The sequence below is a fragment of the Marmota monax genome, unplaced genomic scaffold (genome assembly GCF_021218885.2).
Source record: "Marmota monax isolate L192 unplaced genomic scaffold, Marmota_monax_Labrador192_F-V1.1 WCK01_AAM20220418_F8-fsc00014, whole genome shotgun sequence".
Lineage (NCBI taxonomy): Eukaryota > Metazoa > Chordata > Mammalia > Rodentia > Sciuridae > Marmota > Marmota monax.
The window spans coordinates 30,673,159-30,699,833 of record NW_026695222.1 but is presented as its reverse complement, the minus strand read 5'-3'; the positions used below and the strand labels follow the sequence as shown (position 1 = coordinate 30,699,833).

General features: G+C 50.8%; 1 protein-coding gene across 2 annotated transcripts in view; it reads right to left on the bottom strand.

The window, feature by feature from the left end:
- Positions 1-26,675, bottom strand: part of Atp9a (ATPase phospholipid transporting 9A (putative)) — a 122,660-nt gene that overhangs the window by 49,294 nt on the left and 46,691 nt on the right. For both annotated transcript variants that reach the window (XM_046433285.2, XM_046433286.2), the window contains exons 5-13: positions 21,737-21,795; positions 20,039-20,090; positions 18,323-18,417; positions 14,498-14,578; positions 13,149-13,224; positions 6,724-6,800; positions 5,397-5,557; positions 3,124-3,266; positions 2,073-2,185 (exon numbers count right to left, since the gene is read on the bottom strand). In XM_046433285.2, coding sequence (XP_046289241.1) covers positions 2,073-2,185; positions 3,124-3,266; positions 5,397-5,557; positions 6,724-6,800; positions 13,149-13,224; positions 14,498-14,578; positions 18,323-18,417; positions 20,039-20,090; positions 21,737-21,795 — 857 coding nt within the window. The remainder of the gene's footprint in view (positions 1-2,072; positions 2,186-3,123; positions 3,267-5,396; positions 5,558-6,723; positions 6,801-13,148; positions 13,225-14,497; positions 14,579-18,322; positions 18,418-20,038; positions 20,091-21,736; positions 21,796-26,675) is intronic.

Sequence of the window (26,675 nt, the reverse complement as noted above, 5' to 3'; positions counted from 1 at the left end):
GGCAGGTGGCCTGGTAGAAGCAGGTGCCACGGGCCAAGAGGTGCCTGGAGGCTGCAGGTGGCAGGGAGAGACCTGGGAGGTCCTTGGTGAGTGGTGAGGTAGGTGAGGGGCATGCACTAAGGCCAGCACCTCTGGAAGAGAGGCAGGTGGAGGGGATGCAGGAAGCAACCAGGATCTGGGGACACGCCCTTGGGAGCCCAGCAGTGACGCCACATATGCAGGGTTCGGTGTGCAGGTTCATTCAGGGCTGGAGGCCAAGAGGGAGCAATCAGCAGCTACAGGGGAGGCCCCCGGGACCACATAACAGGGCCCAGGACCAGCACGGGAGACCCTGAGACAAAACAGCCACACAAGGAGAGAGAAAGGAATGGGCACTGTGTGGCTTGTCCTCCCCATCCAGTGACACTCCTCATAATTTTTTAAGTCCTAAAGAACATCTCTGAAAAAGGTCCACGGACCCATTTGGAGACCAGCCCTAATGCTGACCCACGGAGCCTACAAGATTATAAAGGCTTCTCTGCGGTTGTAGATGGCCGACGTCGTGAAACGTGTCCAATTAACTGTTCTCCATTTAACACCTACCCTCATGTCCACTGTTAGGAGGGAGCCTGCAAATCCAGGCTGTCCAAGCCAATGTTCCAGAACATTAAATATCAACTATAACCACATTGGGAAGGGTTCGTGGATTCTGCCTTTAACCTTTACAGAGAGATATTTATTTCTTTTTCTTTTTTTTTTTTTTTTTTTTTGGTGGTGGGGAGGGTTACTGGGGATTGAACTTGGGGGCTGTACCTATGAGCTATGTCTGCACACCTTTTATATTTTGAGACAGGGCCTCACTAAGTTACTGAGGCTGGTTCAAACTTGGATCCTCCCGTCTCAGCCTCCTGAACTGCTGGGATTACCGGTATGTGCCACCTCACCCTGCAACACTGACATTTTAAACTGGATTTCTAAGTAATGACTATCTGTTTTGACAAATTTAGGCTAATGTGGCCTCATCATTCTCTTGTTCTCTCCAAACAAGTGTCTCTTCAGCCTGGAGCTGGCCTCATGGAGTATCCATCTTCCCTGCACGTGCCTCAGAACTACCCAGGGCCTTATGCGTCTTGTCTCAACTAACTCTTAACACAAGCGGGGACCCTGCCCTAAGTGGACCTGAATCTCTAGAGTATCCAGCCCAATCAAAGCACCACCCGCAATTCTAATGAGCAGCAGTAGTGGGGACCCACTGGCCTACCTTTTAGGAATATCTGTGAAAGAGTGACCGCTTGTAAAAAATGTAGGGGGAAAAAAGTGAGAGCAGTAAGTTGAGTCTTCTGATAGGTTAGTTTCCTTCACAGATCACCAAGTTGACCACAGACAAGAAACTAAAGGTAACGACACCATGATTCGTGCATGAGACCATCGGTGACCACTGCTCGGCTCAGAGCCGGGGAAAAGGAAAACAGACTGTTCTCTAACTTGAGTGTGACCAACCGACAGGCGCTCAGAGCTCCTTGTGGCACCAGATGCTGGGCAAACAATTTTTTTTTTTTTTTGCAAAAAATAAATTTTTGTAGTTGTGGATGCATACCGCAACTTTTATTTCATTTGTTTATTTTTATGCGGTGCTAAGGATTGAGAGCCCAGTGCCTCACACTGCCAGGCAAGCACTCTGCCACTGAGCGCCAGCCCCAGCCCTGGGCAAACAACTTTATCTTGGCTTCTCCCAGTGTCTGTTAGCATTTCAGTGGGGCAGACTCACCCTGCAGACGAGGAAGAGGGGAATCATCGTCCACTATGACTTCACTCAAAATGTAAAAGACTGATGGTGATGTACATTTGGGGAGCAGATACTGGGGACATGGGGAGCAATGCTGAAGGGTACAGGGTTTTCTCTGGATTGATGAAGGTAAAACAGATCATGAGGATGGCTGCCTAACGGTGTGAATGTAGTCAAAACTAGCAATCATACATTTTTAAACATACAACTTAAATGTGGATAAACTTACACTGTTGTGATTACACCTCAATATAGCCATTAAGAAATGTGCAGGCGCTGTCTTGGGGACTTCAAGGGAGGGCTTTACCTGGGTGTAAATACTAAATATGTGGCTTTGCACTTCATCCATGGAGTCCAGGCCATAGGCCACCGTTCCCAGGTGAAGGCGCTTGAAAACCATCTCATTCTGGGTAAGAGTTCCTGAAACACAAGACAGATGAGAACAGGGACCCGATACTTCCGTGTCACCCACTGGCTTCAGCGCTGCCCCCGCTGGAGTAGGCAGGAGAGGTCCCCTTCCCCTGCTGGGTTGCCATGGAAACATGACCACACCCATTCTCTAGGCCGGCCAGGAGGACTGTCCATCAGGACAGCTGCCGTGTTCCCTTGACAAGAGGGTTGTGTGTAAGGTACCCCAGGCCAACCAGATTCTACCTGGGAGGAGCCTGACCCTTGAGCAGAGAGTCACGGATGGAAGATGAATAGTCAAGTCACCCCAACGGCACAGCCCTGCCGAGACCGTCCTGGGGGGACGGAGACTGGTGTGTCCAGAGCCTTCCTGGCCCTCTCCTTCCTGAAACCTGGCTTGGCTGTTCTGGGGAGCTACCTGGTATCTTTGCAGCAACCTCCCTCCTACGCTGCAGCCACTAACTGGAGGAGAGGAAGGTTAGGCTCCGGTCGCCACCCCCATCTTTGTTCCTCCCCACTGCGAGGACCTCAGTCAGACAGGAGTTAAAGTGGGGAGCAGAACTGGGGTGCGGTGGTGATACAAGGACTGTGGCCAGACTGCCCGGGTCCCATGCCTCCTTCGGCCACTCTGTGCCTGTGACAGCACTTAACCTCTCACTGCCCCTTTCCTCATGAGGAAAATATGTCCTCAGCACGGGGCTGGCACGGGCATTAACCAAGTGACCATTCACAAACTCCAGCACGGAGCGTGGCGTTAACTAGTCCCATGGAAGCCCCTGCTGCCACCACCAGCAGCCTCTACTCGTCCCACAGTGAGGAGAGAAACCGCAGCAGCTTCTTCCCCTCCAGAGGGAGAGCCCCCGCTCCTCCTCGAGCACGGCACCCCCCTCCCCTCTCCACCCCCTGCAGGGCACTGTGCACCGGGTGCTGCGCAGGCCGCAAGCGCTCACCTGTCTTGTCTGTGAGCAGGTAGGAGATCCTGCCCAGCTGCTCGGGGATCGTGCTGGAGCGCACCACCGTCCCAGGGATTTTGGAATCCCGGCGAATCACCCAGCTGTACACGATCTTGCCCATGTCCAGGTTCACACGCAAACTGGGCAGAAAGCCAGAAGGAGCAGGTTAGAAGGACAAACAGAAGGCCCGAATGTGTCTTCACACCAACAGTATGGACTCTAAACACACCGCGCCCCGCAGTGAGCACGTCCACACAGTGGTGCTACCGTCGTCACCCTGACTACTGTAGGGGCCTCCACAGTGGGAACAGATGGGACTTCTGCCCTTGTGTGTGGCTTACTCCACAGGGAGCAGAATGTTCTCAAGGGTCGTCGGCAGCACCGGATGTGTCAAAATGTCCTTCTTTTTCAAGGCTGAGTAATATTCATTTACGTATGTGCTACTTGTTTTAATATTGTTTAATATAGTAGTATTTATTATAATTCATTATTAAATTCATTCTTTGTTACCAAAAGATAGAAATTTTCAAATTATTTCATGATCTCATAAATTAATCAAAATGCATGCCATTGTACTAACTAGCCCTGATTCATATGAAAATTCACTTTGCCTGAAATCCAAGCAACTCAGGGCTGAGGCGGGAGGATCACCCGTTCAAGGCCAGCCTCAGCAACTTGTTGAGGCCCTAAGTAACTTAGTGAGACTCTGTCTCAAAATAAAATAAAAAGGGCTGGGGATGTGGCTCAGTACCCCTGGGTTCAATCCCCAGTACAAAAATTTAAAAACAAAAACAAACAAACAAAAACATGACTCCACTTAGGATCACACTAGAAAGACTTGTATCACCAGCAAAAAAGCAGACTTATTTGTTCGCTGAGACCACCCTCCAGAGTGTGCTGGCCAGGACACAATACCCTGCCCTGAGGGAACAAATCCTACAACAGTCTCCATCCTGAAAGAGAAACAAATTCTAACCTGGATAACAAAAATATGCAGAACACAAGACAAAATGCAAAATAACACATACCAAGGGTAAGAGAGACTGTAAGTGTGATAAGTTTCAGGAAAAATGATATTTAGTTTAATTTCACTAATCATTTATAATAGAAGAATAACAGAATTATGCAGCAAAGACAATCAATCATCACACCTACAAAATACAGTTCTAAAAACTGCACAGGCATATTTGCTGGGAAAGATTATTTCTAACAGTGCTCTGATTTTTTTTTTAATATTTATTTTTTAGTTATAGGTGAACACAAATGTCTTTATTTTACTTTGTGGTGCTGAGGATCGAACCCAGTGCCTCACGCATGCTAGGTGAGCGCTCTACCTCTGAGCCACAACCCCAGCCCTGCTCTGATTTTTTTTATATGCAGATTTTATGTACAGACGAATTTCCTTTTCTCTAAATAGAAAGAGGAAGAGCTTATCACCTTGGTTGTAGGATTGCAGGTCATTTTTTCTTTTCTCTTTTTTTTTTTTTTGCTAATGTGAATGTTCACTCTTCCTACTATGACATTCCACTATGTAAATTATTATTTTTAACAGGAGAGGAACCTAAAGGCTTTATTAATTTTACATGTTCGGGTGATCCTCACAAGAGAGCAGAGTGCGCAGCAATGGCCAAAGCACGATGTATGTGTACTTTTTACCCTAAGAATAATGGATCTGTGAGGAAGTGGCAGGACACATGGGCGTCTGGACTTGACTGAACTCTGTGGGTGTTACTATGAGAATATGGGATGGAGCTAGTGGAAGATGAGGGCTGCTGCAAGGTTTTCCCAGCCACATTCGCTGCAGTCCCAGTTTCCAGTCTTGGTGATCAATGCTGTTCGGGCTCTGATATGTGCGGGACAGCCCTCCAAAGAGAATCTGCATGTCTCGGGGCCCGTAGGGAAGGTCAGGCCAAGGGCCCTTCCTGAAGCTGCAGTTCCTCAGTGAGGTCATGAGCATATTGACTCAGCAGACTTGCTTCCATTCCTTGGCATGAAATGTATTCAGTGGGCTTTCTAAGGAAAAAGTAAATTGTATCTTCCAAAGCATGAAGACCCCCAAAGCAGCGGTCTCCTTCATATTTGAGGAAATCCATAAAAATTCAAGGAAAGGCGTTCAGAGGAGACGGGAGGGTTGGAGGGAGCCTCCTCCGCTGCAGTGTGGCTCACTCGCTCCCTGACTGCCCCTGCTCCCCCTAAGGGCCACAGGGCCACGGTCCTGCAGTGAGCAGAGGGAAGCAGACCTCCCAGCACCCACAACCAGCCCTGCTCACCTGATGGGAATGATGTTGGAAAACAGGAGGAGGAAGCGGATGATCTGCAGGTACCAGCGGCCAGCAAAGTGCTGCAGGGCCACCATGACCATTGAGACCACCACCAAGGCGCCAAAGAGGATCTTGGTGAGGCAGTTCACCTCCAGGTCAAACAGGCCGATCTGTGGGCGAAGCAAGAGACTCACAGTCAGCCGGCATGGCCCGCAGCCCGCGGAGCTGGCCCTGCCCCGGGGACTCTCCTTCCCAGCAGAGGACGCTGCTCGGTGGTTGGAGGTCAGAACAAACACTCAAAGGACCTCAGAGAATTCTGAGTTCAAAGTTTTGTGGTTTTTTTTTTTTTTTTAATAACTTCAGAAGATTTAGATACAGAAACACAGGAGCCCGCGACCTCAACGCTGGGCTGCCCTGCGCTCTGCACAGCCCCTGCCACCCTGCACAGTGGCCTTGGGAAATGGCTGGGATCCTACACTCGCAGCACCATGCCACAGGACCTCTGGGTGCTGCCTGGAAGTTCTGGGCACCCAGGGTCCGATGCTGCCTTATGGACATTATTGTTTTAATAGTTATGCGTTTATTGTCATGTGTCTTCCCTGCAAGATGTAACTAGCCCATCGAAGCCACAGCTTCAAAAAACATGGCCCAGAACAAGGCTAAACCAGCACGTAAGCATGTGGAGAGGGTTGGTGGAGGCGGTGACGAGTCTGGGAAGCACAGCAGTCGCCCGCTGTACCAGCAGAGAAAATCACTCTGCCACAGTCTCTTAAAACTTGGAGACGGGAGGGGCTGGGGGGGTCACAGTGTGGGGGGAGTGACGATGGGGGTGTCAGCTGATCCAATTGCATGTCCGGCCACAGCAGGGGCTCCTGGGGCGCTGAACCCCACAGGCCTGCCCTCTCCCACCAGGAGCCCGCGGAATGTCCCCTGCATGACATGAGGAAGGGCCACGGAAGTCACCTGCACTCGTGGGGCTGTGTGAGGACTGACTGATTTTTTCCTGCAGTGCTAGGAGGGAGCTCGGGGCGTCCACTGCCCTGCACCCCAGCCCTTGCTATGAGGGGGAAACAGGCACCCATGGAGGCAGCGACTCTCACCTGCGCGTCCTCGACAGCTTGCCTTAGCTTACGAGCTGCTAAAACCTCCTGTGTTCACGTGTGAATACGGATGTGTCTATACAGTGTGTGAGTGTGCGCACACACACACAGGGAAAGAACACACCTACATGTGCATGAAAGAACACTGCCAGTGCCCCTGCTTTTGGAGCTGACCCTCACCCACCGACATTGCTCCTGGCGTGCCAGGGTCGCCATGTGCCGGGGGCCCCACCCACCTTACTGCGCGGGTTCGAGGTGTTCATGACGCTGCGGAGCTCTCTGCCGGTGTAGAGGACGACTCCCACAACCGTACCTGGAACGAGACCCCGTCCCAAAACACATCAGCACACACAGGCGGCTATCGAGCGGGAGTCGGACCCCACTGACACCACGCCACGGGAACAACCGGACCTTGGGCCACCAAAGATCCATGGCTGCACTGAGCAGCAGGACAAGCCGCTTAAATTAACCTCCAGTCAAAATTAGATAAGCTACAGAGTTCCCCTTTCTCACCAGCCGCATTTCAAGTGTTTGACAGTCACATGGGGCTAGTGGCCGCCTGGCACGACAGCAAAGAGTAGAGCATTCTCCTCGCTGTGCAAGGTTCCACTGAGCAGTGCCAGCCTGGGAGTCCAGAGGCCTCTGATGGCAGGAGAGTCGGGGATCGAGGTGGTCCCTGGTGCCATCAGCCTCAGAGGCTCCCAGGAGTGCATGGAACATCTGGGCCTTTGGACACCATCAGGGAAACTTAAGACTACACCCTTCTTTCCTGAGTGTATTCTTCCCAGTGAGGCCGACTGCTTTCTGACCCTGTGTCCAGCGTGGCCATTTGGGAGCCTGTGTAAAGGGAAATCCCTTCCCAAGAACTGCCCTTCCCCCTCCACCCTCCAGGCACAAGGAAAGACCGGGGCCTCTCCAGGAACAACCAGTTCACGGAAGAAAGACAAGCGGCCAGTTAACGTTAGAAAAGTTGCTCAACTGAGTGGAGGATCAAAGAAGCGCAAACCCAAGCCTGCTTACCCCCTAGGTGGGCAAAAGTTCAAGACTGACAATGTCCCGCGTTGGCCAAGAGGTAGGAAAATGGATCCTGCCACACACACTGGTGGCTTACGTGTAAACTGTGCAATGTATTTTGGGGGGAAATCTGGTACTATCTGTCGAGGCGGCAGGGAGGACGGCAGAGCTTCCAGCTCTGTGGGGACGACTGGGAGCAGACAGGTGGGCGCCTGAGTTGGCCACACCTGAGATGAAACTGGTGAGAAGGGGCCAGCCCCACCTGCTCTCAGGGAAGGTCCCAGAACAGTCTCCACAGGAAAAAGAAAAACCCTGCCTTCTCCCCACGCACTCTCCGAAACCCACTGCTGGAGAGACGCGGCAAAGACACCAAAAAGTCCAGAGACATCTTGGGTCAGGGAGCCCGACCCCACTGCGGCCCTGTGACCGTCTTTGGACAAAGAGCCCTGGGAAGAGGCCCCAAGTCCCTCTCCTGCACCCGGCCAGGCCAGAAACATCCTGCACAATGAGCTCCCCTCGCGGGAGCTCAGCAGATGGCAGGCCAGGAGAGCGGCGTGGTCCTCGGCAGATGGCAGGCTCCTGTGAACACAAGCATCCCTCCCTCGGCCCGTCACCAGAGCAGATGGTCAGACTGTGGGAGCCACGCCTGAGAGGAGCCGGGGACGGCCACGTGGCCACTCCACCAAACGAGGGCAGACGCAGCTCAGCCCGACCCCGATGCCCAGGGTGAGGAGGGTCCTACTAACCAGGGGCACCCAAAGGGTGCGATCCCCACAGTAGCCTGGCAACCACGGTGCCACCAAAGGCTGCTGAAAATGGCCTTTTCCATCTACAGCCGCTCTGTGCCCAGGACCACCGCTCTGCCTCCAGGAGATCAGAACCCAGCACCCTCCCAGCTGCCCTGGGGAGAAGGCACGCTGGGCTGGGTGTGCCCCCTACTGCCACAGTCCGAATTAGTTATCAACTTTTAAATTCAAGAGCTTTCCTAAAAAAATTGAAACCACTGGCTTTTCCTGAAAGTGGAAGATCGGGTGACCCTGGGTCCACCTTCCTCGATGGCCTAAGCAGCTGGTGTGAAAAAGCCGCCACCCCTTGAGACAGGCACCTGCTCTCAGCTCGCAGCGGTCCCACCCCTGCCAACCCCCTGCCTAATTCTCAGCTCTTGACCCAACAAATCTCTCCACCCCAGCCCTCTGACCCCTTCCTACGTTATCACCTTCCGGGTCCTACTCTGCTCTCTGTGTCCTCCTCGCTGTGGAGCACAGTCCTTGCCATTCCCCCGCCAGCCCCCACGTGGCTTCTCCCAGGAGCCCACGTGGCTTCTCCCAGGAGCCAGGCGGATGGTTGGGTGTGTCGGGAGGCGCTCATTGGCTCTGCGGCAGGGTGGGGTCCTGCCTGGGCTAAACAGGGTTAGTCTGCGATGACTTTGATCCTCACTCACGACAAGAGACAAGCTGAACCCAAGAGTGTGCTCAGGAACCTTCGTAAGAGACCTCGCTGCAACGCCCCAAAGTGGATCTGAAGACAAAGCCCACTGAGTTAGGCAAAGTCCAACCGGGCATGTTCAACTCGTGTGGCAAGGAGCACACACGTCACCACATACTGGTCATGCACAGGTCTAAAGAACCCTGCTCTAGATTAGGACCACACTACAGACTTAGGGGAGGGGAGGACCTCAGAGTTTGAGAACTGGGGTAGAACCCTGGGCTCCTGATATCCTGCCTTCCTCCTCTGCCAAGTCCCCAGCTCTCCTCAGCCCCTGCCTCCTCCATCGCCCTGGTACTCCTCTGCCTTGAAGCACTGTGTTGGGTTACCATGGCGACCACATCTTCCCCAGATGGATGCCCACCGAGGCAGCTGGACCCTCAGCCCAGCCCAGCAAGCTTTCTTATTTTTTAAAGCTCCACGACACAACAGTGGGCTGACCCAGAGGCAGCAGGGGAATTCTGAAGGGAGCAGAGATGCACAGCCCCCCAGGACTGCCGCACTCCTGCTGGCTCTTTCTGGAGTTGAGCACACGGCTCCAGGCATCTCACCCCGTGGTCACATCGGAATCAGAGTGCAGCCAGGGGTCTACCAGTAAGGAAACGGAGGCCAACTAAGTTCATGGAAAATGCCGGGGAGATCACATCACCCCAAAATATACAGCCACTGAAGGGCACAGCAGGTGACAGGGCACAGCAGATGACATCACGGATCACAGAAGCACTGCTCACTTTCTCTTCCCACAAAACCAAGCACAGGGCAGGAATCCAGATGAGGGAGACCGCATCTTTGACTCCACAATGTACTCCCCACAATGGTCTGAAATCGAATCCATCTTCCAGATCCCGCCTTGCCTTCCCCGTCCTCCTCCCAGGTGAGGGCTCTCCAAGGCTGGGTGACCTTGGGCGAGTTGCCTCACCTCTCTGAGGCTCAGTTCCTAAGACCAAGACAAGCTCGTGGCAGCAAAGTGCCTGAAAAATCAGGCTTCTCGCTGTCGTTGACGTCTGAGATTAAGATGGAGCCCTGGTCCCTCGCCTCAGAACGCTCAAATGTCCTTTTTTACTAGTTTCAGAGAACATACATAAAACTCATTCCCATTTCTACCACCTCCTCTGTAGCCTGTAAGCCATGAGCCCACGAGGCTGGGCCCAGCACCTGGGGGTCCTGCTGCAGCTCTGGGACCCAGCAGGGAGCAAGGGCTCCGTGAAGGAGAACGAGACCCCAGAGTGAAAACCGAGGGAACGGAGACGTAGTTGTTATTGAGCCGTTAATGCCATCCACATGAGTAATTGATCGGATAAATCAGGCTACGGGAAGTCAAGGTGGTGGTCACCTTTGGTGGCGTGGGGGCCTAGAAGTGAGCTGAGGGGAGTTTCTGGGGATAGAGGGTTGATAATATCCCACTTCTTGCCGTGGGTACTGGTCACACGGGAGTCTGTGTTAAAATCCACACGTGTTACATTTAGGACTTGTGTGATTTCCTGCATGGTTTACACGGAAGGAGAGATGTCTAACCCTCTGCAAGAGCAGAAGCACACACTGTTCACACTACTGCTGGGTGAGGAGCTGTGCCGGTCACGAGCACCTGTCACCCTGCAGCCCTACCCAGGTGCGGCACGGTGAGGTGCTCTCCTGCACGCCCTATGCAGGTGTTCCGCACACACGTTCTCCATGGGAAGCACTCCGCCTTCTCCTGCCTCCCTCTCTCGGGAGCTGACTGCTCCCCAGCCTCCACCTCTGTCAGGGTTCAAGCTGAGGAGACTCCTTGCTAGCCAGCTGTTCTATCTCTCCCCAAGATAAATTCCAGCTGCATCAAGTATTTCAACACAAAGCCATATAAACACTGCAAGACAATGTCACCATATAGTTCTGTGATTTTTGAACTGGGAAGCTTTGTCTAAGCATGTCACAGAAACCAGAAATTATAAAGGAAAACAGGATCATAGGCGTGATGAGATAGAGACTCTAGACTTTTAGATCAAAATACAAATAAGATCAAGGGAAACAGCAGTTGCGATTAAGACCAAACAGGGGGCTGGGATGTGGCTCAAGCGGTAGCACGCTCGTCTGGCATGTGTGCGGCCCAGGTTCGATCCTCAGTACCACATACAAACAAAGATGTTGTGTCTGCCGAAAAACAAAAAAAAATAAATATTAAAAAAAAAAAGATCAAACAGAAGGATGATAGTCTCACAACATAAAGAATTCCTAGAAATATTTTTTTAAAAAACCTATGAACAGGGCTGGGCATGGTGGTGCGCACCTGTAATCCCAGCAGCTCAGGAGACTGAGGCAAGAGGATTACGAATTCCAACTTCAGCCTCAACAACTTAGAGAGGCCCTTAGTAACTTCCTGAGACCCTATCTCTAAATTTAAAAGGACTGGGGATGTGGCTCAGTGGTTAAGTGCCCCCCGGTTTAATCCCTGGTTAAAATATATATATATATGAACAGAAAAATGGGCACAGTAGGCAAAGTGGCAATTCACATATGTATTTAAAAAATATTAATGAACAGTAAACATAAGGGAAGTTGTTATATTTTAAAGTCAAACCAACATGTGGTATGTCAATCACCTAGACAAAAATTTAAAAGGCAGCCAGGCGTGGTGGTGTACATCTGTAATCCTAGCGGCTTGGGAGGCTGAGGCAGGAGGATTGAGAGTTGAAAGCCAGCCTCAGCAACGGGGAGGTGCTAAGCAACTCGGTGAGACCCTGTCTCTAAATAAAACACAAAATAGCGCTGGGGATGTGGCTCAGTGGTCCAGTGCCTCTGAGTTTAATCCCTGGTAGCCTCCCCAAAATTTAAAAGGCAAAACACGGCACTGGCTTGAGGGCCTACGTAGGATTATGAAGAGGGTGAACTAGAAGAGAAAAAGCTATTGAGGAAAAGCAACCAGTTCAGACACTGCACAGCCTCCAGGGCAGGGAGTGGGCGGGGCAGAGTGGGAGTGGGCGGGGCAGAGCAGGAATGGGCGGGGCAGAGTGGGGGAGTGGGCGGGGCAGAGCGGGAATGGGCTGCATGGCCCCGTGTCCATGGGTGAGCCGTGGGGCCCTGGTGTGGCCAAGCAGAGTCTTCAGGACCAATTCCTCACACGTTAGTCATGGGCAAGGAGGGACATGATGTAAATGACACAGACAGCGGGAAAGGGATGCAACCAAAAAAAAAAAAAAGAGGGAGCCAGTCTCTGCCTGTTTGCACCAAACAGTGGCCACCCAGGATGGCCTGCCTGCGTGCCCCTTTCCTCCCCTGGTCACATGGAATTCTGATCTGACTTCTGATGAACTACAGAGCACCAGAAGACCAAGCAAAGACAACAGGATGTGAGTGGGGATTGGGGGGTGTCTGACGAGGGGAAGACCCCGTGACTCCAAGAGTAGAGCCGGAAAATGGCCAGTGGTGGGACTGTCATGGGACCTGATCACACTAATACGCGGACACGCTCTTTCACGGACACGGGGTGCTATACTGTGTTTAAAAGCTGCACAGTAAGTTCCTCATCTGAGCAAAGTGTCTGGGTTCAAATCCCAGCTCTGCCTTTTACCCACTGTGTGGCCTTCAGCAAGTCCCTCGACCTCACCGAGTCTCAGTTCCTTCAAATGCAGGACAGGGATAATACTAGTGCCTGCCCTCGGCGTGATGTCCAGGGTGAAGCAGAGGGTGTGACACAAATGAAGGAACCAGTCCAGTGCCTGCCGCGCTGCCTCTTGCAGCCCGCAATCGACCACCGCAGCAGCAGACCACTCTGGGTCCTGGGGCCCTCCTGCTCTCGTCACCCAGCACGTGACCCCAAAGCCATGGACGGCCACTTCACCTTGGTGTTTCCCACAGGCTCGGCCCCTCCCCAGTGCACTTTCCCACACACACACCAACATGGGCAGCTGTCCCCACGCACACAACTTCCGGCCACACCGGCCAGGCTCACTCGATCTCTGGCACAGACTAGAAACGGCAACGGAAGCGGCAAGAAGGGAACACCGCAGTCCGCAGGCCATGGTGGCCTCCCCTCTAGGTGTCTGTACGCGTCCCGGCCACATGAGATGTCAATGAGGCTCCCCAGAGATGCCAGAACTCGGGGGAAACTGCACCCCACCAGCACCTGGCTTTCCCACCTCCAGGTGACCATTCTAACGCCAACGCGATCCCCGCCACGCGGTCTCACCTGAGGCCACGACCGTGCCAGCCCACAGCGTGTTCTCGATGCTCAAGCTCTCGCTGATGGACGGGTCACTGTCTTCCTGGAAGAGACCACACAGACTCGTGTTTGTCTACTAGTGTCCCTCGGTCTCTGTGGGGTCTGGTTCCAGGACCCCAGGGAAGCCAAGTCCTGCGCACGTCTCCCGTACAGTCCCGTCATCTCTAGGTGACTTAGAACACGAGCACAGTCCTAGTGCTGTATAAATGGCTGTGGTGCTCACGACAACAACAAAGGTCTCTACACGCTCCATACAGGCGCAGTTTTTTCTGGAACTTTTTAAAAACATTTTATATATATATGACAGCAGAATGCATTACAATTCTTATTCCACGTATAGAGCATAGGTTTTCATTTCTCTGGTTGTATACAAACTATCTTCACACCAATTTGTGTTTCACACCTGTACTTAGGGTAATGATGTCCACCAAGTTCCAGCATCATTTCTAACCCCATCCCCCTTCCCTTCCCCTCCCACCCCTCTGCCCTATCTAGAGTTTTCTGGAATGTTTCTGATGCATGATGTGTTGAAACTCTGGCTGCAGAACCTGCTGGTACAGGGTGATGACCAAACAGGGGCCTTACGGCTTCCAGCCTGCCCTGCTCTAGGCAAGGAGAAGGGCCCCCCATGAATCCGGAGGCCACAGGTGGGAAGCCCACAGCTCAGCCGGGGGAGGGGGCCAGGCCCGTCCACTGCCACACCAGAGTTTTCATCTCTCATGGAAATGTGTGTGAAAGCTGTTCTGTGACATAAAGAGTGGAGATTTCCAACACTAAAGAATTACTGCACAAGGAGAGGTCTAAAGTGCAACAGCCACTACTCAGGCTCTGTGCTGGCCAGGCTGAGGCTTAGAGAAAGAGACCAGAGACAGGGCAGCTGGGGTTCTATAATCTACTGTCTCATATCCTCAAATAACTTAGATCCAAGATTAGCAAGTATTCTGAAAGGTCCAAGAGTGGCAGCGAGGACTTGTATGAAGAGGAGGACTGGGACCCACCTGGAGGGGACAGGGGCATCAGTAACATTAATCACTCCACACTCGGCTCTACGTCATTCAAGCCGTTCTAAGGCTGGGAGAGAATTCTGGCCTGTCAACCTTACTGAGAAAAGATCCCTCTGCTTTCAAGGTGGGGCTGCTGTTAGGAAATCTCAGGCCGGCCCTGAATAAAACCACACTCTGGCAAAGATCCATCAAAGCATCTCCGCTGGCCTCCTCTGCAGGCCTCCTCGGCGGGCCTCCTCCGCGGGCCTCCTCCACAAGCCCCAGCTCAAGCACACTCCAGGATGGGAGCTCCGTTACAGCAAGCTGACTTACTCTGGTAAAAGTCCCCGCGAAGTTGTGAATATCGATGCTTGGCTCTTCTGCATACACGTAGGATCGAATCTGGAGAAGGTCCTGTTCAACAGGGGGGATGTGGTGGGATTAAAACAGAGGTCAGCACGGGGTCCGGGTTTCAGGAGGCACGCACTCTCTTTCCAGAACCACTGTGTTTCCCAAACCCAGCCAACAGGCTCTCAAAATCACAGGGCGGGTAGAAAGATGAGGAAACGCCTCTGTGAAGTTAGTGCAGGGGTCACTACGTCCAACACCCCAAAGCCCGCCGAGAGCCCAGTGACACCCTACGACCTGCGTCTGCCCGGCACTTCCAGGCCCCATGGTGCCAGAGATGCTGCAGAGCCATGAGCACCTCTGTCGTGGGCGGGTGCCCCTCTGCTGAGCTCTGACCAAGGAGACTTGCTCATGCCAATAAAACACTTGCTCACCCAAGAAACAATTAGGCGCCACTTGTGTACAAGGTCCTGGGAAGGAGGCCCTTTCAAGAAAATATGAATACCTCGCAGTCACTAGAGGACCGCCACAAAAACAGTCAAAAATTAAAAATAAAAAAATAAGGGGGCAGCGGGACTAGACCCTGGTGCGCGGCTGGTGAGGACGTGGGGCAGTAAAGCCGCTGTGGAGGACAGCAGGGGTTTCTTCTAAGAATTAAATACAGAATCCCCACGGGACGCGGCAATTCTACTTCTGGGTGTGTGTCCAAAAGAACTGACGGCAGGGACTCAAGACACGGGGACACCGTGTGGGAGACAGCTCTCAGCAGCCGCCACCGAGGACAGAGTCTGAGCAGGGGACCCTCAGGCCATCCCCCCTGTCACTGTACCCAGCTCCCCCCTCACCTCTTTATCTGCTTTGTCTCCTCTCCTCGCCTCCTTTCCTGCCTCTCCTCACCTCCTCTTCCATTTAACAAAGTTCTTCCAAAACCATTATTGCTGACCCTGACCACAGCCCGCCAAGCCAGGCCCTGCAGGCAGAGGGCATCCTGGCCCTGCAGAGGTCCAGGTGAGCTACCACAGCTAACTCCTGAAAAAGGGCAGCTCCTGCCACCAGCCGGTTCTGGCATGGCCCAGTCCTGCCATTTAAAAAGCTTCATCCATCTATGTATGTATGTATCTATCTATCTATCTATCGTCCGTCCCATTTTGCAGTGCTGAGGCTCAAACCCAGGGCCTTGTGCACGCCAGGCAGGCGCTTTACCAATGAGACACACCATGGCCCCTCACCAGTTTCTTTTTACCTCTCCTACACTTGACCTAATTCTTATAGGAAAAAGGAAGCAAGGATTCTCCTATTAGATTCTTCTATTCTCCTACTTCAAAAGCAAGAGACCAGTTGGGCATGGTGCCACACACCTATAATCCCAGCAACTCAGGAGGCTGAGGCAGGAGGACTTCACGCCTCGGTAACTTAGTGAGGCCCTAAACAACTTAGGGAGTCTCTGTTTTAAAAATTTTTTTAAGGGACTGGGGATGTGGTTCAGTGGCAAAGTACACCTGGGTTCAATTCCCAGTATTCAAAACAAAAACAAACCAAGACACCCGATTCTAAACATAAAATTGACTAAAAATATTAAGGGATAGAAAATGGATACACTACGATCTCCACATGTCTTGGAATCGAAAAAGAATGAGGGTATGTGTTACATTTTTAGTGAGCTATCCACATTAGCATGTGCGGATTCACGTGAAAAGCCTGGGTTTCTGATCTCTGGGTTCTCTTTCAAAAACCATCAGGCAAACTGGGAACAACAAAAGCACTCAGCAACAGGGGTCTGGAGTTGAAGCCCGGGGCCAGCCCTCAGGCAAGGCCCAGGCTCCCGAAAACTAGCCCTAAGCATACGTGTTAGAGAACTGATAAGAAAAAGCCCAGAGACACATTAAACCTGGAGGGAGGAAACCTCACACAGCAGTAGAGATCCGTCTGTGTAAGCCACTGCCTGCAAACAGTCGGCATACTAACTGTTGAGAAGGGTCTGAAAGGACCACCACCTGCGTCACATGACCCCCCTCTGGGAAAAGATAAAAGCTGGGGCCAGGCCATGAGCCTCTTCTCACTTTTCCTTCCAGATCTTTCCATACACACAGCTAATAATAATGAAAAGAATGTATTTGTGTATCACTCAGGTAAACTTTTCATATAATTCTCTTAATCTCAGCTTTATTAGAATGCTGCTTCCCACTGAGACCCCTGAGGGCCACTCAGGCCAAGTGTCCCCTGACAGCGGGGACAGCAGATCTTCTCTTCCTCTGAGCCCCAGCCCAGGACGAGGGTCAAAGCGGGTGATTATAAACTGGGAGCTGCTTCCAAAGCACACTAGCAAATACAACTCTACGCAGCAAAATATGCAGGCACCTGTGCTTCTGGGCCCCGGAACAGAGACCTTCAATCATTCTGAGAATCGGAATCCTTTATTTGAAGAACTCTCACCAGGAAGTAAAACACATACCCTAAGTCTGAATCCAGCCTTAAATTGGCTCCATCTCATGACTGTTTTGGGGGATCCTCCACTGTACTTAAAAACTCACTCTTCTAGAATTCCTGGTTCAAAAATTAACAGTCATGCCAGGCACGGTGGTGCATGCCCATAATCCCAGTCACTTGGGAGGCTAAGGCAGGAGGATCACAACTTCAAGGCCAGACTCAGCAATTTAGCAAGGCCTAGGTGAAATCCTGTCTCCAAAAAGGGCTGAGGAAGGCTGGGGGGTGGTGACTCAGGGGCAGAGCGCTTGCCTGCATGTGTGAGGCACTGGGTTGGATTCTCAGCACCACATATAAATAAATAAAATAAAGGTCCATTGACAACTTAAAAAATACTTTTTTAAAAAAAAGGACTGAGAATGTAGTGCCCCTGGGTTTAATCCCCAGAACCCCCCTCCAATAAAAACCAGTTATGAAGGGTGCTACCTCATTTTTTTATTAGCCATGAAAAACCACCAGTGCGGTGCCATGTTTATGGTTACGTTAACTGTACTAAGACCCAAAACTTTGGCCTGCCTGCTCCCTTCCCACTAGACGGCATCAATCCACGTGACAGGAACACAGGACAAGTTGTACTTAACCCTTCCAGAACGCCGGTGGGCAAGTCAACCTCTGGGCATTTAAATCACATTTGGCCAATACTGTGGCCATCTGTCAGCACCCACTGTCCCATGCACTGGGGGTACAGCAGGGTCACCAGGAGCAGCTGCTCACAGGGAGTCAGCCTGGAGGTGGGTGGAATGGGAATGCCAGGGGAAAATGGCCAGAAAATAAGACACTTGTGCAGGACACCTATGTGACACCTACATGCCATCTATGTGACACCTACATGGCATGTATATGACACCCACATGGCATGCTGGATATACCGGGCCAGGCAGACCTGAGGTAAGAGGGTTTCTGGGGAGCAAACGGCAAGGGCAGATGTCCAAGGAAGAGGCATGCTTGACCAAGAGGCCAGTGGGCAGTGGAGAGGGGCAGAGGGCAAGGTCAGAGACGAGCACCATGCAGACGGATGGTGTGGGGCCCCTGAGCAGGGAATGACACGCTCTGATTTCCCTTTAATGTTCTGCCGGGCAGCTTGTCCAGCTCTCCTGCGACTCTGAGCCACCCCAGAAGGAGCTCGGGTCCTGCCTGTGGAATCTGCCCTGGACACGGCCACACAGGAGGGAACTGAGGAGCCGTGGAAGTTCTCTGGGATCCCACAGTCCCCCGCCAACCCCCATGCACATCTGACGTCCCCTGTTGGCCCTGGAGGGCATCTGAGCTTGAGAGCCCTCCTATGACCTGGTGGCCGCGCGCACTTCTGTAGGGAAAGCTACTCACGGCGGCCGTGGGGAGCCTCTGTGTGCAGGCCACAGGCAGTCGCAGCTTCCAGTCCGTCTCCCCATCCAGCTGATCCGTCCGCAAGAAGCAAGACCCTGTGGAGGGAAGTTGGGGACTGTCCAGTTACTCAAAACCCAAGAATCCTTCCTTGGCTGTTCTAAGCGCTCCTTACAAAAATGGCCGTTTGATGGCCAATGACCCAAAGAGAAAATAAATACCTTCCTTCCCACTTCCTCCATAAGCTCTGAGACAAAGATCTGGGTTCAAGCCCTTATGCCACCATTCTCTCCCTGTGAATCTAGTTTCTTTTTCTTCTTTTTTTTTTTTTTTGCTTTAGTACTGAGGATTGAACCCAGAGACACTTTACCACTGAGCCACACCCCCAGTGCTTTTTATTGTTTATTTTGAGACGAAATCTCACTAAGTTGCAGAGGCCAGCCTCAAATTTGCGATTCTCCTGCCTCAGCCTCCTGAGTCTCTGGGACTACGTGTGTGTGCTGCTAGTTCACTGACCTAGCTAAACCACAATATGTCCTCATTTTAAAACTGAGAAGAACCTGCCTTCACAGCTTATTGTAAGGACTCAGTAATGGTCCAGTGGCTGGCACAGGGTGGCTAGCCCTGAGGCCGTGCTGGGAGGGGTTATGACCCCTTCCTCAGGAACCAGACCATCAGGGACAGATCCCAGCCATGCTGCTCACTGGCTTCCTGTCCTAAGAAGGAATGTGCCCTCTCTGAACCTGTCCCCTGTGTAGAAAGTGAGACAGTCACAGTGCCAGCACCCAGGGAGGTGAAGGCCATCAGGTGTGTGCTCGCCCTGCTGACTCTGCAGTGCAGACCGAGAACCCCTGCAGCAGAACTCCCATCACTGTGGAAGGTGGCCGGGGCGCATCTGGCCCTAAGCCACCGGCTGTCTTCAATGAGCAGGACCCAAGAACCAATTCAAGGCTAACTGCTGCAGTTTTTAAAAGACTGTTTTCATCTAGTGCATTCTGTCCCCTCTCCCGGTTACATAAATATTATTAGTATGAATTTTTACCTTTACTTTCAGTCAATTCATAATTAAATAGTTTGCAACAATCTTAAAGGAATATGAATGCCCATTTTTCAGATGTTCAAACATCTCCAATTGGGCCAGATTGGGGCGGGGCTTGTTTCCTTAGAACAACTTAAATAAAAAGGCAGGCAGGCAGCCTGCTAGGGAGTAACTGCCACAGGTGAGGGCCGTGGAGGCTTGAGATTCACTGCAGTAAACAGTGAATAGGAGCAGAGGAAGCCACTGCAGAAAACGTGCCTACCCCTTCCCAGTTTCTGTATCCGCCCATCTCACACAGCCACTGGTGTCGCCTTCCATGAGAAAGATTCCTGTCTGCCTCTGTTCAACACACTTCCTGTCCACCGTCTCCTGAAGTTGAGCCTAACACAGCCCAGAAAGGGGGATGGGGGGTGAAAATCAAGGCTTGTGGGTGTGGCTCTGTTGTGGGCGTGGCTTCACCAGATGTCAGTCATCAGGGCTCCAACTACCATTTTAATGACAAAAATCTAATAATGAACACTTTCCATTTTAAAAGACTGCTCTACTATGAAGAGGTTTTTGATTCACCTTCAGGGCTCCAAAATGATATCTACACCTCGGCTGCATTTTCAAATGATTATTTTGCCAAATTACCACTGAAAGGTTAACGGTTACGTTCCACATTGATCTCAGATGTTTACCATTTTTTTCTGATGTCCTCAGGAAGATCATGTCAGCAGGGACCCGCTGGTTCTGTGGTAGGAAAAGGAAGACTGTCATGGTGGGCAGCCATGGGGTCTCCAGCCACCCCGAGGCAGGAGGCCAACCGAAGCCCACCCCTCTTTGAAGTTTCTGCTTTTGTCAAAGACAAATTTGGAGGGTCATTTTGTTTGGGATCTGAGGACAATGGCGGGCTGCTGGTGCTTTACACGCCCCTAATAAAATCCCATCTCAGGAAGGAAGCTCCCCGTTTTCCTGCAGATGCAACCAGCACCCACTGGAACCCCAGCCAAGTCGTGGGCCGAAGCCGCTCCGAGGCTGGCACTCCTCCAGGTGTCTGCAGACACCCCGGGGACACCCAGCTCACCCTTCTGCCTCTACCCATCCCCAGAGCGATGTCTGGATTTAAGCGGGATTTTAATAGGGAAGTGGAAGGGTAAGAATGGACAAAAGCCTTTCTTGAAACAAAGAGGAAACTGATAGCAGCCCCCACAGAGCTACCAACAGAAGAGCGTCTGACAACACGCGGCTCTGAGTTCCACTCCCCTCAATCGACCTTGAGTTCTTGGATTTCATCCTTTTAAAAGGGCATAGTTCAGTTCCTACAGAAACGAGGTAGCACGAAATCCTTTTCTAATCAAATATTATTCCAAGATTCTCCAGGGCCACCCCAAAAATCTCACACCTTCCAGACACACATAGTAAAAAGAGATGTGTTTGCTGAGGCAACAAACATTAACAGGGCTATTTTTAAAAATGCATTTTTGGACATTTTACTGTTCGCATGTTAAACTTCACCCCTGACCTCATAAAATGGTTGGCAGGTACAATGTGTGAGTCAGAAAATGCAAGCTAATATTGCTCAAAAGGATGATTAGATAAGTATTTCTAAGTATCAAGCAAACTTAAAGGGAAGATTTTATTTACGTACTTTTTATTTGTATTTTATTTTGTACCAGGGATTGATCCCAGGGGCCTTAACCACTGAGCCACATCCCCAGCCCTTTTTCATATTTTATTTAGGGACAGGGTCTCACTGAGTTGTTTAAGGCCTTGATAAATCGCTGAGGCTGGCTTTGAACTCATGATCCTCTTGCCTCAGCCTCCCAAGCCACTGGGATTATAAGTGTGCGCCACCACACTTAGCTGGAAGATTTTATTTGAATAAAAAAATTTTAAAGCCCAAATAATAAACATGAAAAAAGGACATCAAAACCTGTACTTGTAGGGGTGTTTGAGTTTCCCCTCCCCACCCCCAGTACTGAGAATCAAACTTGGGGCCTCCTACATGTGAGGCAAGCACTCTACCACTGAGCTGCCTTCCCAGTTATTTCACTTTTATTTTGAGACGGGTCTCACTCAGTAGCCCAGGTTGGCCTTGAACTTGTGATCCTCCTGCCTCTGTCTCCCAGTAGCTGGGATCACATGCGTGCATCACTGTGCCTGGCTATGGCTGTACATTTCACAAGCAGGATTTCTTTCTACCCAATTCACATAAACCTTGAAAAAATATTTTGTTTATCTCATGGCAAAGAGATTTTTCTCCCAAGCAAAGACACTGGATAGAATCCAAAAAGCATCATTCAATTTGTCTGCCCGATACGCACACGACCGCGGACTCCCTGTGCAACGCGCTCACCCCGAAGACCAGCCCAGGACGAGCGTCCAGCCCCGCTCACCTTTTCAACGATGATGAGATCTCCCACTTGGATGCTGGAACTCTTCACCTTCATTGTCCCTGCAAAGCAACAGGCCAACACATCACTGCCACAATGCATTTCAACACAGCTCCATCGCTCTTGGAGCCTTCCAGGGGCACAGGAAGTGCCCTGATGCACGGCACCCTCCAGTAGCATCTCCTGGCTCCCCAAGAAAAGGGTCCCTGCTGCAGAGACAGACACTGGGTCCTACCTCACAGGGCACTGAAATAACTCATGTCCTTCCAGAAAGACCACCTGTCTTAACGGGGACTGAGACTTCCCAGGTAGCTACAAGGGATTCTATTTTGCCTCAAAAGGGAAAGGAAAAGGGACTGGGGCTGAGGCTCAGGGTAGCAAGTGTGAGGCACTGGGTTCAAGTCTCAGCACCACATACAAAGAAATAAAATAAAGGTCTATCAACAACTAAAAAATTTTTTAAATATAATTTTTTTTTAAATAAAAGGGGGCGCTGGGATTGTGGCTCAGTGGTAGAGTTCTTGCCTAGGACGTGTGAGGCACTGGATTCAATTCCCAGCACCACATATAAATATTTAAATAAAATGTCCATCAATGACTAATAGAATATTTTTTTTAAAGGCAGAGGGACAAAATTAAGAGTCAGATCCAGGAGAAAAAGTGAAATTTTAATTTTAATTTTAATTTTAATTTTCAACAACACCAGCAGCCCCCCTCAAAAAAAAAAAAAAGCTAAACCAAAATGAGTGATTTACTTTTTTTAATTTCTTTAAGATGTTGACGAACCTTTATTCATTTACTTATATATGGTGCTGAGAATCGAACCCAGTTCCTCACACGTGCTAGGCAAGCGCTTTACCACTGAGCCACAACCCCAGCCCTGATTTACTTTTTAATGGACAATTGCTATACACTTTGGCTACGATGATGATCGGACTACACGATTTTTATTAAATGCTTATCTGAATCAACAAGCAAAGGTAATATCACACACTAACGCTGTGCTAAGCACTAATATACACACTGCCAGCGCCTTTTTACCCTGTGGTCACCATCAGGGGACGGTCTCGTCTCCAGCTTCCTGACAGAAAAACCCACAAGTTCAGGTCAACTCAAAAATGATTCATAAGTGCTGTGTCCTGGGGTTAAAGATAAAAAGATGGTCTTCGTAGCTCCCCAGCCAGTGGCCGAGCTCAGAGTGACCACATGTGCAGTGGTCAGGGCCGGACGGTGAGGAGTCCAGGCTGCGGGCCAGGAGGCGATGCCCTCAACCCGTCCCACAGCTCTTTTCCCAAAGGGCTCTGACCCTTTTGCACATTTACATTTCACATTTTAAAATGTGAAAAACATTCTTTGCCTTCAGGCTCTACAAAAACAAACAAGGAGCTGAACGTGGCCACGGCCGTGGCTGCCAACCAAGATCTAGGTCTAGTGACAGCCAGACGCACGTGACAACAGCAGTGCAGGGAGTCCAGTGTGCTGGGGGGCTCGGGAGGCCAGTGCCCAGCACAGAGAAGGCCCGTTTACTAAATGCCTGCTGTATACCAGGTGCTCTGAGGGCCGAGGGTCCACGGAACTCACACTCTCGAGGGCAGAAACAGCAAATGAGCGAGCTGGGGCTTGGAAGGGGGTGTCCACAATCCTTTGTAGGAGAGTTGGGGCCAGAATTAGCCATGTGAAGGACACGGTGTTACTGGGAACCGATAAAAACCCAGCCTGAGAGACGAGAGAAGGGTGCACATGTACGCAGCATGCCCGTGGCTAACGGCTGGGGTTCTCGTGGGGGGGTTTGTGGCAAGTAGGGAATAGCAAGAAAAGAGGTGCAAGGTCTGACCTGAGCCGGACGGTCCAGCACCCTGTGAGCACACCACAGAGGAAGCGGACCTTCTGTCTGGTCGGATTCTCATACAAGGAAACAACACCATAAAATCTTCACCAGTTACTGGTGTCCTGTTTACTTTGCAGATGTTTAGCTGAGACACAGAGAAAAAATAATAAGCAAACCTCAAAAACAAAATGCCCCTGAGCAAAACCATGCCTGGGGACCATGATCACTGTGCCCTCGGCACACCTGCTGTCCACAGTAACTGGCGCTCACCAGCATCTCCCACTTGAATTCCGGTCACTTCACAGAGCACTGAAAGACATGCTGGAATAATCTGTGTGCACGACTCTATGTTTTCATTAATGGTGCATATTTTAAGTGGTTTATGACCACAGACATTTTTCAAAGCATTCAGATGTCAATTCAAATGACTCTCTGCAATAATAGCCACAGAGTTTGATTCTAAACAATCCTGGCATTTTATTCAACCTGGTTATGTGAACCATAAGCAGGGCTGCCACCACAAGTTCTACACACAGATATTATGACTTCTAGAAAGATCTTGGGACTGCCGGTGCACAGCTCTCAAACTCACCCTAGTAGGAGAGCCTCTAGCATAGAGTGGTGCCTCATTTCCTAAAATTGATGCTGACCCCATCCAGTGGCTGAGCCCGGGGAACACCAGGGAGACCCACAAGCCTCAAGTTTCATTGTCTCAGGCTTTGGTCAATACATTTACAGAGAGGCTGGCCAGCGGGCCCTAATCCAAACAGTACAGCTGCATCTGCAGGGCATCAGTTCCAGGACCCCCGTGGAAGCCAAACTCGGGGGGGGGGGGGTTCAAGTCCCTTATACATTGCATAGAAGCTGAGCACATCCACATCTCTCATTATTTTGAATGATCACTCTAGATTACTTAGGGTGCTCATACCATGTAAATACGTCATACTGTTTAGAGAATAATGACAGGGAAAGTTTTCAACTGGCCCACACCACAGCAACCCCTGTAGACCCCTCCCCCTGCACACTGGCCACAATGTAACACTTCTGATGCAACCTGGGTGGAAAGGGAGGAATAGTCTGCAGAGCTGAGGGCCCTGGAAGAGGGGTAGGTAGAGAGAACTCTTTGACTGACTGAGCAACCTTCTCTGGCTCCACTAGGGGGCAGCCACGGGAGCGGGCAGGGACCCAGCCTTCTTTCCGGTGGGCTCAGGAGGCTCTGCTTGGAGGAAGGTCATAAATTCAACCTGGCCCTCAGCGCCAATGAAGTTCCCCTCACCTGAGCCTGCCCCAACTTTCCCAAACATAAATTTACACATTGTCTTTGGGGTTTATGAGTTAAATTTAGGCTGCTGGCCTTTCTGAACAACCACACCTGGGTTCAGATCCTGGGGACTGCGTTACAAGTTAACTCGAAGGCAAGCACAGGTTTTAGCTCTGGCTAAACAACAACTGCTCATGTATCGGTCCATCCGTGAGCAGGACGGAGAACAAAATCAGGAGGCCTCTCCGGAAAGGCCTGGTCATGATCCTGGAGATGCAGGATCTAAACCGCCCTCTGGCATAGATATTTTCTAAATTCTTCATTAAATAAATATATATATATATATATATATATATATATATTTTTTTTTAGCTGTAGATGGACACAGTATCTTTATTTATTGTTATGTGGTTGCTGAGGATCGAACCCAGAGCCTCCCACGTGCAATGCGTACTCTCTACCACCGAGCCACAGCCCAGCGCCCTAAATTCTTCATTTTTTACCGTAAGCATGAGGTTGTTTTCTAAGAAGAAAAAAAATAATAAGCTCAGGTTTTTTTAAGTGACCAGGCCCAGATTTTTCCCCTTCTACAACAGAGGCCTGATTTACGATCAGTTAATTTGAACTGTGCCTCCCTCTGTCCATCTGTTCTACCTCAACAAAAAACCCTTTAATCCACCGTGTTTGCAGAGCAGTTTGTGAGTCACCCCAGCAGGCCGATCCTTCATGTGAACACTCCAGCCATTCCTGCCCATCAGCCAAAGACCTCCCCTCCATCTCGGGGGCCAGGGGAGCCACACCACCACCAGGCCACTGGTGCTGCTGAGCTGGGTTTGATCATTAGCATCCAGGGGAGGGGAGTGAGTCTCAGCTTTACAGCTTCAACGCAGAGAGACTTCCAGGCTCCCACTTGATTTCACCAATGCAGGATGCTTGGTGAAATAAATCTGGACTTCCCATCTCACGGTGCCATTTCCTTGTCATCAAAAATACGTAATTCAGGGCTCAGTGGCAGAGCGCATCTCAATGAAACATGGCCATCTAAGGACTCCTGGGCTGGGGTAGGGAAGGCGCAGTCTGGTAGGGAGAAAGACAATCGGAGGAGAGAGGGGCCCAGGTTAGATGTGAGGAAGAGCTGCATACTCTTATCTGGGATCCGCTCCCAGAATGAAAAAAAAAAAAACTTCAGATTATGTGAAGGGCCACAAACACGCACTATCTGACCTTCCATCAACCACCTTTCTGAGTCTTCAATAAAGGTTCTTACAAAAAAGAGGAAGAAGAACAAGATAACAAGATACAGAGAAGCCATCTGGCAGAGCTTCCTATCTTCCTAACAAAGTCTGTGGAGAAAGAAAAAAATAACACTTTCACAGTGATTGTTACAGATCTCAAAAGATAGCCAGCATTCCCTGCAGCCCACTGAGCTGGGAAAAAACATACTGCACTCTTCCTGGGTACTCTGATGCTGGGTGTGCTCTACTATTTTCATTAAAAAAAAACAACCCAAGGGTCCTGCAAATTATACAGCGGGTCAGCAAGGAAAGTAACAGCACCCTGCAACCTCTTTTTAAAGTACCCAGGAAGACATGGCCCTATCCCGGGAGAACCCTGCATTTCTCCCTTTTGGGTCCCCTAAGATCCCAGACCCCATTTCTAGGCTCTAGGTTTGCAACTACCTAAAAGTTGGGTACGAGATTTTTGCAAAAGTGGAAAGTTCTTTCCCCGCCACATCCCAAATCACTAAATGTCTTCCAATAAATTCATCCCTTCCAGCTTTCGCCACTTCACCCGAGTGGCCATGCGGGCAGTTTATTATGGGCAGCAAACTTCCACTTACTGGAGCTATTTGT